General features: G+C 35.2%; 2 protein-coding genes across 9 annotated transcripts in view; one reads left to right on the top strand and one right to left on the bottom strand.

Moving 5' to 3' along the window:
* Positions 1–6246, top strand: part of LOC106134065 (CUB and sushi domain-containing protein 2) — a 74042-nt gene extending 67796 nt beyond the window's left edge. The window contains exons 12-18 of the mRNA XM_060953749.1: positions 785–958; positions 1504–1683; positions 2147–2383; positions 2655–2834; positions 3209–3394; positions 3649–3937; positions 4226–6246. Of these exons, the coding sequence (XP_060809732.1) occupies positions 785–958; positions 1504–1683; positions 2147–2383; positions 2655–2834; positions 3209–3394; positions 3649–3937; positions 4226–4502 (1523 nt within the window). The 3' untranslated portion in view covers positions 4503–6246. The remainder of the gene's footprint in view (positions 1–784; positions 959–1503; positions 1684–2146; positions 2384–2654; positions 2835–3208; positions 3395–3648; positions 3938–4225) is intronic.
* Positions 6247–11542: 5296 nt separating this feature from the next.
* Positions 11543–14091, bottom strand: part of LOC106133952 (protein phosphatase 1 regulatory subunit 12A) — a 60259-nt gene continuing 57710 nt past the window's right edge. For all 8 annotated transcript variants that reach the window (XM_060953475.1, XM_060953477.1, XM_060953478.1 and 5 more), the window contains one exon: positions 11543–12604. In XM_060953475.1, coding sequence (XP_060809458.1) covers positions 12518–12604 — 87 coding nt within the window. In that variant the 3' untranslated portion in view covers positions 11543–12517. The remainder of the gene's footprint in view (positions 12605–14091) is intronic.

The raw sequence follows: 14091 nt of genomic DNA, 5'->3' as shown, positions 1-14091 counted from the left end.
CGAGAATAGGATATTTTGTGTGTCATCTTATATGAAAACATGTACCTAAATAGGTACTTACAAATATCATATCATATCAATCTCACATTCATTTGACGCCACTAAATTGTCTTAAATGTAGCTGTAAAACATAATTAAGAAGTTTAATTTTTTCCCAGGCAAAACAATTAGCTGTTTTGCTTGTAATGTTTGCGAAGAGTCATCGTCGTGTGAACAGATCTAGGACATACATCACACTTCTAAATTTAGGAGTGACTAAGACACGTTTTATTACTTTTGTAACTGAAATATCTAAACCAGACAACCTAAGACTGATCTCATTTAGGTTTTCAAATTAAAGTACCATATGTAAGATCATTTATAAATGACTAAGTATATGAGTGACTTACAAATCGACTAACAAATTGTAGATATATTTTACAGATCATAAGTACCAGCCAGGCACCTTGTAATAGAGGTGAGGATGTAACCGGGACTAAAGACAGGATTTGATCTTCTGTTTGCTTTCTCTAAGAACGCAACCTTTCTTGATTCTCTACATTATCACTTTTGATTCTGTACGTATGAATAAGTACATAAAATCACGCCTCTTTTCCGGACATGTTGGCAGATACCATGTTTTTCAACTTAGACAATCCATGCATACTTCTTCTGAGTCATCCATTTTCATCACGCCTTCATGCAGAAAGCATGTAGGATATTGTTCACCTTTCACCAGGACGTCCCCTATTTTTATTAAGGATAATATTTTTTTTTTATATTTAACCTATCATTTATTTCACAGTGATATCATGCCCTGACCCTGAAGTTCCCGCTGGGGGCTACATGGAGGCCTACGACTACAACGTTCACTCGACGATAGATTTCCACTGCGAACGCGGGCACAGACTGGTCGGCGAGCCTAGTCTCACGTGCCAACAGGACGGCGAGTGGTCGGCCGAGTCGCCTAAATGTGAATGTAAGTATAATTTCGTTCAAACCTTATTTATTAAATAAAATAATTCGTGATAGACTCCTGATTGTTTATAGATGAGGCAGTACCAGGTTTATAGGGTTCTATAGAAATTTTAATTAGTTTTTTAAGGACATACGAACAGATAGGTAGCAGGTATACCAGCATTTGCTTGCGTGTAGCATTATTTTATCGCAAACCTTCTAAGAGGAAGGATTTTCAGGAGTTCCTTCTAATAATTCTTTGTTAACAGATAATTGGCCAAGTTGATGAAACGTGGAGAGTCATGTATGTTTATAGAGACATTTATTTTAAACTCACCTTTTCTCACATAACTAAAAGTCTCATGTTTCTCGTTAGGAATGGCTCAAGAAGCAGTCTATTCTAGAATTCAAATATTAAATCAAAATCGGTGTAGCGGTTTAGCAGTAAAAGAATACCAAACATATAGACCTTCGCATTTTTAATGTTAGTCTGGATTCCTTTGGACATTGCTCGAGTCTAAAATTTTACATTACTCGATAATTATCCGAATATATCATTGTACACAGACGTGGACTGCGGTAAACTGCCGTCTCTTCCATACGGTTCTGCGGAACTCCTCAACGGCTCCACTCACCTGGGCAGCGTGATCCAGTACTCCTGCACAACCAACTACCGCCTCGTGGGCCCCGTGAGGAGGACCTGCACGGAGGACCACCAGTGGAGCGACAGCTCTCCGCGGTGTGAAGGTATGAGCTCAGACACCATACCTGTGTGATACCTCGACTCAACAAAACCATGTTTAGTTCAATGGCTAGTAGAATTGAGGAGATACAGACCAGTTTATATCCCATGACTGAGTTGTACAATCTGCGCGTGAACACAAGCTGTGTTATACATTAAGTATTTAGGTATTACCTTTATTTAAAATTATAATGTGATACTAAGTAGGTACCTTTATGTATAAGTTAGTATGTCTACTAATATGTACATAATAAATGTTTGCAACATCCGAAAGGGTAAATATAAAGATCTGGTATACATATAAGACCTTGTTGTAGTCATATTATGCAAATAAAAGTTTGAATTTGAATTCCAGACTAGGGTGTAAACAGGTAGTCATGGAATACATACAACACATAAAATCAACTTTCCGTAAGCGATAGGCAGACATTCCATACATTTTTCACTTCATAAATTTCCTCATTTCAGAAATCCGTTGCCCCGATCCCGTGGTGCCTGAAAACAGCATCGTATCCGTGACGGGCAACGACCGGATGCACGGCCGTACGTTGATCAGGACGTCCGTGAGCGCGACGTCCGGCAACACGTACCGGATCGGCGCCCTGGTGAAGTACCGGTGCGAGAGGGGGTACAAAGTGGTGGGGGAAAGCCTGTCCACCTGTGAGGACAATGGCCAGTGGAGCGGCACCACGCCTAAATGCCAATGTGAGTTGAAACAAAGTTGGGTTTAGTTAGTGTAGTTAGTTAGTACATTAAGCGGACCACGGCCTAGAAACAAGGGCTGGAGGTTCATACAAAGATGAGACGTGGAGATGGATAATGCTATAGGTTGATGTAAACATCAAAAGCTTTATTGCTGTCCCCAAATTGTGCTACCATACTTAAACCATCTTCGTGGCGACCATCTTTCCATTTCTTAAACAATTCCTCATCACAATTCACAGACTCAGTCTGACATCAAATATCTCTGTTTCAGACGTGGACTGCGGCAACCCAGGGCGGCTGGAGAACGGCAAGGTGACGCTGGCCACAAACGCGACGTACTACGGCGCGGCCGCTCTCTACGAGTGCCACGAACACTGGCAGCTGACTGGCGTTTCGAGGAGGCTGTGCCAGGACAACGGCACTTGGAGTTCCGAAGCTCCTCTTTGCAAAGGTATTCTTCATCTTCTTCATTGAATAACAAAAAGAGGAGAAGAATTAAATGAACTGCCGACGGCTTCTGGGCGCAGCGTTAGTGTTTGGGTTATTTGATGATTTAAGAGTGATCTGTTGAACGGATTAACAAAAGCAGATCACGAAACAAAAGTACAATGCGGCTGTTAATGGAAATTTAAGAAAGGAAGGCATAAATGAACGTACGATTAAATCGATGTTCTGAAGACAGGTCAAGGCATGAAAAGAGTGATGAATGTAGATGAGGCAAAATAAGTATGCAGGTACCTTAGCCAGTCGAAGGTCTCTACCTACCTCTCAAGGAAATAGACGTAATGTAAATCATTTGATTAACCATGCCATATCTTTCCACAGAAATCACTTGTCCGGACCCATCCATCCAAATCAAGGGCAGCACAGGTCTGCTGGTGGTGACTTCGACACTCAGCATCGGCGGAGAAGCGCACTACCGTTGCGAAAGGGGGTACGGCCTCAAAGGGAACCAGACGAGGCCCTGTTTGCCAAGGGGGCAGTGGGCAGGGGCTCCTCCTGTTTGTATACGTAAGTGTTCATTAACAATTTAGTTTCTACAGAACTTTAACTTAGTTTTAATAAAAAGGCATAGGTACACCATGAATATAACACTTTTCAGAGCGCTGGAAACCGGACTACAAGATCTGTAACTGATTTAAAATTAATTTCTGATATTTATTCCCAATTGAGTCTACTATCGTGCGTTAAACATTAATTATAAAAATCTAGGATGTAGTAACAATATCCTTCAGTGCTTTTTACCCATAAATTAATTGTTTCAGCGATCGACTGCAAAGCTCCAGGGCAGATTGAGAACGGGCGGATCATAATAGCGAATGGGTCAACTTTATTCGGGAGCTCCATCGAGTACCACTGCTTGCCTGCTTTCCAGAGAGTCGGGCCTTTCCTCAGGAAATGTTTGGATGACGGGAGGTGGTCTGGGGAAGAGCCGAGCTGTGAACTCCTCAGTAATGAAGCGGCTGATAGTGGAACCTTGCCCTTGAGCGTGGGTGTAGGCTGTGGGGTCGTGTTGTTCCTGTTGCTGCTGTTGGGAATCGTGTATTTGAGACTGTAAGTACTTGAGTTGGTATCTAATTAATAGAAATATAATCTAGGGAATGGCGACAATAAGCACCAAGAAAATCATGTAGACTCATCACTTTTTGTTTTGCTATTTTGGCGTCATTTTTACGCACTTCTTTCTTTCTGGTCCTTTTCTATTGTGTAATTCCTTTTAAAACTCAAAAATAATCTAGCAGGCATAGACAAGAAAATAGAATAACGAATAATTTATGAATTACGTGAGACTGAACATCAAGAGGATGGAATTTCAGCAATAATTGTTTTTATGTTTTGCAGGCGTAAAGCGACTCCAGTGAAAAACACAGAAAATATAGAAGGCGCTGAGAGGAAAGAGGATCAGAACGCGGCCGTGATGAGCTACGCCACGCTGCACGACTCCAACGGTCGACACATATACGACCACGTCACGGACAACGTGTACGACTCGCCGTACAGCGAGAGAATCACCGACAACGCCGAGTACGGGAGACGAAGCGACACTGACTCCGCTTACGAACCCGAGCCGACGGGGCCGAGTGCCGTCGTCACCATCAACGGAGTCGCGGTACGCTGAAAACTTTAAATAACAGTGTTCCAATTAATAGTGGCTTCGGCCGTCCGGCTCGAAGGACCAATAACGAAAACGGTAACCAAAAATAACGAAGTGTTTTTATTTCGTCCCTAGTGTCATAAAATGCTTTTTATTGGTTTTAATTTAATGTTCCTGTGAAATTGTGAACGTTACCTCGATTGCGGAATTATCAAGTGGTTACCATTCTAGACATTGAATTTTAGGATTTAATCTCAGGTCAGAGAATGTTTCGAGAACTTTAGTGTGTTCAGCGTGACCAACCCTTACTAGGTATTGAACCAAAGATGTAAATGAGTTGGAATTATATGGAATAAAATTTGTAATTAGTTGTTTAAAGCCTTAAGACTGCCATTTTTCGTCATAAATAATACTGGAGAGTTCAGATATCTCAACTTTTTTATATTCGCAATCAATTTTAAGTGCTTATTATTTTATGGCGAAAAGCGGCCAGCTGAATTATTAATTTCAATGTAGCTTTTAAACTATTTGCATTACAAGTGAACAAAAGCCTAGTTCAGTAAGTATTGACTATATTTATTGTGGCGTCTTGATGTATCATTAGTATATTTTAGATAGTGATGCCAAAATTATATTTTTAAAATGTCTATTCATTAACCGTTTCTTATATTGTTCCCTGGTTTTATAAGTCTTACTGAGAAATCAAAATTTTGGAAGTATTTGCGAAACGCGAAGTTAGTTTTATTTTAATCTTTCATATTATCTTTTAAACAAACAAATTCATTCTGCGTATTAAAATTTAATCAACAAATACTGAATAATTGAAATGTACGAAACTATGTGTAAAATATAGGAAAATTATAGTCATCCGGGAAGAATATTATTTTGTAATATTAATTACTATTAGGTACATACTAACAAAGTGTTTTAGTATTTTGGACGTACCTATTCGTACGTATTCTTAAGCTTAATTTATTAAAAGTGTTTATAATCCCAAGTTTAAATGTTCTTATTGCTCTGTTCCTGCCATATATATAATTATACCATGATTCTAAGGGTATTGCTGATTTTTATTATGTTTCTTCATATTGTCAGAAAAACCTTTAAAATAATAATGAAATTTTACTAAAGTTTTCTACAAGGTTTTACACAAAACATAATATTCGGAGTCAAATTTATACAAATGCTTAAAAAATGCTTCTTTGTAAATATCTAGTAGTAAGCAACTGTATGGATTAAATTTCTTTTTAATCTTGCAGTATTCCTATCACGACATGATCATAATAAATTAAAAATACAATTTATTTAAATTAAGGGTTTGCGAATTATAAAAATACATATTTACGCAGCGTAGAACTTCGCGGGTCTCAATCTAGAACTATACGAGTAGAATGTTTTTAAAATACCATTCAAATATACATTACTTAAAAATTCAGTACCCGCATTATAACTGTCAAAATAATAATTTTAACATTGCGATGATTGCTTTAGTTTAAGTTTAATACAAATTCCTACATTTTATACCTTATTGTTTAGATTTGATGTGAATGTGGTCGAAAATCACAACTTCATCATTGTCTTTCATTGTTTAGATATGCTTAAGAAAATGCAGTAATATATGTATGTATGTGCTGTTTTGAATTTCGTTGCAAAATTAATTTGATTGTATAACTATTGACCTTAAAAACAAATCTCACTGCCAATGTGAATCAATTATAATAATATTTAAAAATCTTTTTTATCCTAATTAAAATGATACCAATTATAAAAAGTAGGGGGAAGTCCCGCAGTGCCGAACACCTAAGCTTAGAGGGCATTATAAAAAATACGAATTGATTTCTATTAATTTATTTCACATTATTGGGTACACAACAATCGTAGACATGTAAGTAAATGAACAAATAATTAACAGAATACAAATTCTTAGCGAAAATTATAGCTAATCATGGGCATTAATTTTTGGTTCATCATTCTGTGGCACCTAGTACCGAACATACCTAAAAATTGTCCTTATGACCTAACACTTCTAGTAAAGGTGGCACCTGTCACAAATATACATGTCAGAGCACTCTGGAATATCAGCGCATGCCTCTTGAGCCCATTCTTTACACGAGTTGCACTGATTCTGGGGCTTTGCTAGAAGAAGGCTGAGGTGAGAGACTTGTGTTTCTCTTGCAACCGACATTAATGGGCTTTCTGGTAAAATATCCACAACAGGCGCTTGTTCCAGTAAATTTTGAGGAATACTAGGGGCATGTCTATCAATCACTTCCTCAAAATCTGCACGTGAAGAACTGGATGGATAGGCTAGATTTTCATAACGTTCTTCCATTGGAATATTCGTAATATCGCTTGGCAAATAATCCAAATCACTGAAAATATTTTTGTCAAAAATGCTGCTGCTATGTCATAACGTGCTACCTTTTTAAAAGCCTCTGAAACAAGTCCAGCAATATCGAATTCAGTAATTCTAGCCCCTGAATTAGCTATTATCCACATCCCACATTGTTCATTATAGGCATTCTTAAAGGGTTTCATGAACGACCTGTTCAAAGGCTGGAGTTTTGAACGATGAACGGCCTTTTTTCGCCCTCACCATTATTAATATATAAGATTATCTGAAACCATAAAATGAAATTATTAACATCAATGAAAATAAAATAATTGCAGAAAAATAATTGTTCGGTCATAGGGGAAAATACACTGTTCGGTACTAGGGGCTCATAGAACAAAATGAATATGAGAATTAACTCAAACGTACTTATTTAATATTAGTTTTAAGTACTAAAATTGCATTAATACTTACCAAAGACAACTTAAACTCTAATAGGAATGTCTCCACTCGTAAATCTTGTAAGAACCGGTATTTTCTTCTGTACACGATACGTCACGTTCCCGCGCAAAATGAATGCATCTCCTGTCACGCCCGCTCTGAGCATAACTGACTGCTGCAGCGCCGCCCGCAGCTTATCTAGCTTTGTCTCTTGGTTTCTCACCACAAATGACCGCTTTCGTTTGCTTATTTTTAAAGGTACCGCATTCGTTCGGTACTACCTGCCGTTCGGCGCTAGGGGACTTCCCCCTAATTATTTTTACAATGTTGTAAATGCGAAGGTACGCCTTAAATGTGATTATATTTTACGTAAGTGTTCATTTTCCATAATAAAACTTTAGTGTCTTAGTTTTTGTTATATTTTTGTATGTACAATAATTAATACATTTATTATTACTAGATGGATTCGTTAAATAAATTTCTTAAATGTGAATTATGTTGTATTTTTTTCGCCATAATTAGTTTAAAGGACCCGTGCCCAGAAGCATAGCGGCTGGCAATTCAACTGGGCACATTGAAAGATAAATAAATATATATAACACAGATTGAGCCAGCGGCAAACGTTGTGCTTCCCAAGTCTCGACCTTGTGATATAGGGTTCTTACCCTTTATATAATATTAATGCTTTAACCTCCAAGGTCGATTTGAATATGATAATTTTTAATCATAACCTTACGCAAAATCCAACCCCAGACCTTTAGTGGACCAGAGACATTACTGCGCCAAACAGGCCATCAGGGTTCATCAGACATTCTTTCAAAGGTGGAAAGGATATTTATATTACATAGCAGTTATTAATATAAGAATTTCTCAAAAAAAAAATAACGAAACATGAATAGAAATCAATGAAATAAATATTATTTTGTTGGTTATTTATTGAACGTAATAAACGTTAACAGTTTTTTTTCTAAATGTCATCATTGAGTTAATTCCTTCTAATCGTCAGTACTTTCGCAATCGGCATACCTATTTCATTTTGAAAAACATGCTGACACAAGCTGCAGAGAATCGTGGCTATCTGATCGCGAATATTTTGTATTAATTGGGATATATCATCGTTGGTTTCATTTATTGAGGTCTACACACACAACACTTCAGATATCCCCATAATCCGAAATAATCGCAAGGTGTAAGGTCCGTACTTCTTGGAGGCCAAGGGATATCTTTGTCTGCAAGAAATGAATGACGTTTTAAAGTCACAATAAAGTATGGCATGTAAACATTATGTAATAACTTTTCAAACCATGACATTGGCAAAATCACCGATAGTCCGGTGGAAGCCATAATATAGAAAAGAAAGAAAGAAAGAACATTGCATGATAAATAAAGGGTTACAAAAATAACGTTTTTCAAACTTCAACACCAAGAAGACAACGTACGAGTAGGTAAACATAGAGTAACATATAATTCTTATAGTTATTTACAATATTATTAAATAGATGATTAACGTTATCATTCCAAGTAATTATAAATACCTTTATAGCCACGGACCCATGTACCTTTATACCTTTTAAAAAGAGTGAACCCGTATACTGAAAAGAATAATTTGAATGACTTATACGTTCACGGATTTTCAAAAGGCTAAGAAAATTCCTCGGAAGTAGAATATTAATAAAAATTGAGCAAATCTTGTTTTATATATTTAATACATACATAGCATATGGAATAGTAGCATCCGCACGCGGCTTCGCACTATGTACTATTCTGTTAAGTTTTATTCGAATCTGTTTAGTAGTTTTTGCGTGAGAGAGTTATAAATGAACATACTAACTTTCACGTTTATAACAATAACGTTCAGATAGTTCTAAGTAAACAACATTATATAAATTTAACTATTAAAGTGGTCAGCGATCAAATTGTAAATGGTAACTCTAGCAAAATTGAATTGTCTAGAATTCTTTAAAATTATCTAAGACACATCTCAAACTAACTATATTTTTACAATCTTTGCATATTTTTACAATCAATCATCATAGTTTTTCTTTCTTATCCATCAATTTGAGATTTGAAATTATTAAAATTAAAAGAAATATAGCTACCTACCATAAAAAGTAGGAAATGTACATCAGATACCAAAAGTATTGTATTTTTTTTTGTACGCTTCGTCTTAATTAAAATTATTAATGAATTTTATAATGAATCCATAAAAAAATGGCCTAAAAAAATTTATGATCTTAAAGTAAAAAAAATTACATATGGAAAATTTCGAAAAAATAACAAATATGTAAATTCAAGTTATTATTTTTCCTATTTACAATGTCTTAAAAATTACTAAAAATTAAATAAAACTATACTACCTGCGCGTCATTAACAAACTGCAAACTAATAGTATTTCTCTCATTTTCATCACATACCTATCTCCTCGAATATTCTTACCACATCTACTGCCATCATTTCTCAGTTTCAGTTGTATTTTTATGAAAGAGTATAAAACAATGTAATGGCCTATTTATTGTGCGAACCAATAGGAACGATGTATCCTTACGATATGCGCCTTACTTACCTTAATGAACGTAGCTTACAATACTGTTTGATGTAAAGGACTAAATAAAGAGTGATAGTGATTACCATCAGTTCTTACCACTTCTATACCTTTATATTATTCCGAAATCTTAATATGAATTTTATGGTAATCTGGCAAAAAAGCAACGGTACACTAAATGTGCTAGAAATAACTCAAAATAATCCACATTTTAAGAGTGTATACAAAAACATTCATATTATAGCCCGTGGTCCCTTATAAAGTCTAATAAACAATCATTGTGAATATAATTAGTTCATTTATGTAACAGATTTACGAATATAAAGATACACACATTTTACTTGTCTGACTGATATAGTATTTACTTGTCAGTGATAGTACAATCTGTATAAATCTCATGATATGTGCAAATAATATGCCCAGTACAAGTTAGATGTTCGATGAATCGGTATTAGTAAATGATTTAAGATAAATTTTTACGTTATCACATTATGTCATGATTTGCCTCAAATACATTATACTTATGTACTCCTTACTGGAGGGGTAGGCAGATACTACATCTTCACACTTACTATGATTCATACGTCTATCGCTTTATCCACAATCAAAGTGTGCCTCAATTAACTGTATTATATTCATAAGTTACAAATTTCCTACCTAAACAGCAATATAATAAATCGAATAATTAAGCCACTTGATTATAATTGGCTAAGTACACAAGTTATAAATACATCATCAGGCAAAATCAACGCGATTCACTCAAATTTGTTTCTGGACTTATTTTACATGTCACGGTCAGCAATCTCGTTCATTATTCATACTATGAATATATATTGACCAAATGTAAACTCTAAATTATAATAAACTAGCTGTTGCCCGTGAATTCGTAGGGGGCCCTGTATTGCATCTGTACGGTGGGAGAATGTTGTATACCAGTTGGACCAATCCTAACACATGTGAAAAAACGTCATCCAAATCGGAGATATAGTTTTTGCATCATGCGAGTATAAATATACACACAGAATTCTTACTTTTTAATTTTTGGCTTATGTTGTTCTTATATAAATCCCCCATATCGATTTTGGGCAGTATCTTTCAAATACAGACGCATCAGTCAGTTACAATGTTATTATATGTATGTGTACAAGTTGAACGTCACATAGTATAAACTACCTTTTCATCAATATTAAATTACTCACGAAAATTTTGTGTTTCTAACACATTTGTCGAATATTGTTTTCTACTTGTAACATATAGTATTGTCTTTTATCAGACTATTTTATATATTACACAGGCCCTTCATTTATCAAATATATAATCTAAGTTATAATTTATTAATTCCTGGACTTCCTCACTTTTCGAAAAAATTCACTATTTAAGACCCTAAGTAATAAATTATCTAAATGTGGCCAATGTATTCTATGATTAAACAGATATATTATTCTTTATTCAACCAGTGTAAGGCTAGTTTTTTTATGATGAAAAAAGCAATAGAATGAGCAAACCCTAACCAAGTTAAAAATAAATAAATAAAATTTAATAAAAGCTTCAATTAAAGAGAAACAAAAAATTTATAGGTGAACATGACATAAAACAATTAAGGATTATCGCTGTAGATAGTAATTTGTTATTTCACAATTTTAAGACAATAAGGTAAATTCATGCTTCGGTAACTGAAAATAATGCAAAAAATAAATGTAAATAAAAGAAAACTAAGAAAAAAAGGGGTAAAGAAAATAAACAAACAAATAAATTAATCAAGAAGTTTATTTCATTTAACTCTTACGACTGGAAATAAATAAAACTTTAAAGAACAAATTTTAGAACCGTTAAGTTAAATGTGCTACAAATTTATACAACACATAAATCTTTCATTTCATATTTCATCGATTTTGATAAATTATAAAAAGAGTTATATTACCATTAAAATTATATCATTGTTAATGCTCAAACTGAGATTATAATAACGTACAATCCATAACATTTCGATTTACAAGACATTGATAAAATGCCATTAAATAAAGTACATAAATATGATAAGGTCGACGCAGGCAGGTTTCGCTGACAATATGATCTACCCTACTTTACACTTACATCGTTTAGGAATACACCGAAATATCAACACAAAGGAAACCTACAGATCATAATAACTATGTTTGACACCACACCTCGTTTGTGGCTGACACGTCGCCGCGAGGTACCTGATGTCAGTACGTTTGCTTTACTTGTTCTAAGTACATATAGGAAGATAGGAAATAAGTACATAACACTTAAAATGAAGGCACATTAAATGAATGCATCGGAATAAAACAACTAAATATATGCTATAAATACAAACATTCATAGGATAGGTATAGCAGTACGAATACATTGTAGGCATATTAACTGTAAATTCATATTTACCCTTAGCGGTGAGATACCAACGATAAACTTCATATCGCTTTATATGGCGCTAGCGACGGCGAATTTCATCGTAGGTGTAACCACTGATGTTACTAACAAAAGTTGTTTAATTGACTTTACATCACGTATAAAGAGTAAAAGAGATAGGTGTATCTAAAACGCGCCTACCAAATAGGAATTCTTTACATCGTGTTCAAAGTTGGTGCTCGCGATTGTTAGTATAATTGGAGCATGGAGCATATAGGTGTTTTATCGTGTGATATCGGTGTTCGGCCTCCGGTCGGAGTTGCTTGAGGTGGTCCCCTGGGCGAGGGCCAACCTTCACTTGGACAATTTGCTGATCACTCTGATTAACGCTCCGTTCTCATCCTTCAACCGCTGATTCTCGGCCTGCAGAGCCTGTTGGAACTGAAAATTGTTGAAGAACACGTTAATCGAACAATCGATTTTTGAACAAAGAGAATGTGAACACATTGGGAATATTTCCGATTTTTACAACGCAATAAGCAAATGTTACTGGTGAATTCTGTTGTTAAATGGTTTTCTTAGTAGGTAATCCACACAAAACAGTAATTAGGCTACAAACAACTGTACAAAATGGGGTAAAGATGACCATATATGTATGCTGAATAGGGTATCTACAGGGATTACCCACTTTTAAAATCATTTTCATATTCAGTTGTACCAAAATAGCTCTGAATCTTCTCTGTTTACTTTGTCAACAAGTCGCATGCTCGAGAGTAACATGTGGTATTTTCACTATGCTTTTTAGTCATAGTTAAAACATATTGGACCTTATTGCAAAGCGATGTTTTTGTCTTAAATTTTAGTTCGGTACATAACTATTTACAGACGAAATAAAATAAAAACGTTTAAAAAAATGCACTAACAAACTGTTATCTCTGTCATCATGTTATATTCCAGTCTGTATTCTCAACAACTAACTAAAAACACATTCACACATCCCACGACTTTATCCGTAACAGGGTAGACAGAGCCAATAGTTACAAGACCCAAAGACAGTAAAAAGACCTTCTTGTGGACTATAAATAATGAAAATACTATCTTCTAATCACTTGTTTAGTCACAACACTATAAATGTAAAATTAGATCTGTCATCGAGAAAATAAATGGTTGGAAGGATTACCTATATACATAGATAAATAAAAATGTGATTGTGATATTATCAACGCCGAAATTCGAACACTATTAAACAAAACAACTATAATATTTACACTAAACAGTGCTAATGCAATGTGACTCAAATCTCGTCCAAGTCCAATCAGACCAAAAGAGCAAAGATGCGGTACGAATTAGCCGTGTGGTTCCCGGCACCAATACAAAAAAGAATAGGACCACTCCATCTCTTTCCCATGGATGTCGTAAAAGGCAAATATGGGATAGGCTTACAAACTTGGGATTCTTTTTTGGGCGATGGGCTAGCAACCTGTCACTATTTGAATCTCAATTCTATCATTAAGCCAAATAGCTGAACGTGGCCATTCAGTCTTTTCAAGACTGTTGGCTCTGTCTACCCCGCAAGGGATATAGACGTGACCATATGTATGTATGTATGTATGTATGTATGTATGCGGTACGAAAACAATGATATTTCAGCTTTGGCGTACGAAATTCAGTTGATATAAGTCTCCAAAGATAAAACTGAAATGTTTATTTTTTAAAGTTATTTTATCAACGTTGCACATATTGTCTAATGTCATTCTATCATTACTCTAAAATATGTAAAATTTGTAATGTCACATTTTGCCCGGTCGCTCCGCATCACTGATCTTTCTGTAAATTAACCTTCATTACTTGGTGCACCGAAGTAGGTGTGAATGAATGAACGTGTAGCAAACCAAAAAATACAAATACCCATATTAACTATGATAGAT

Source organism: Amyelois transitella, chromosome Z (genome assembly GCF_032362555.1).
Source record: "Amyelois transitella isolate CPQ chromosome Z, ilAmyTran1.1, whole genome shotgun sequence".
Classification (NCBI taxonomy): Eukaryota; Metazoa; Arthropoda; class Insecta; order Lepidoptera; family Pyralidae; genus Amyelois; species Amyelois transitella.
The sequence above is the reverse complement of the archived record's forward strand: the minus strand, read 5'-3'. Positions and strand labels throughout refer to the sequence as shown.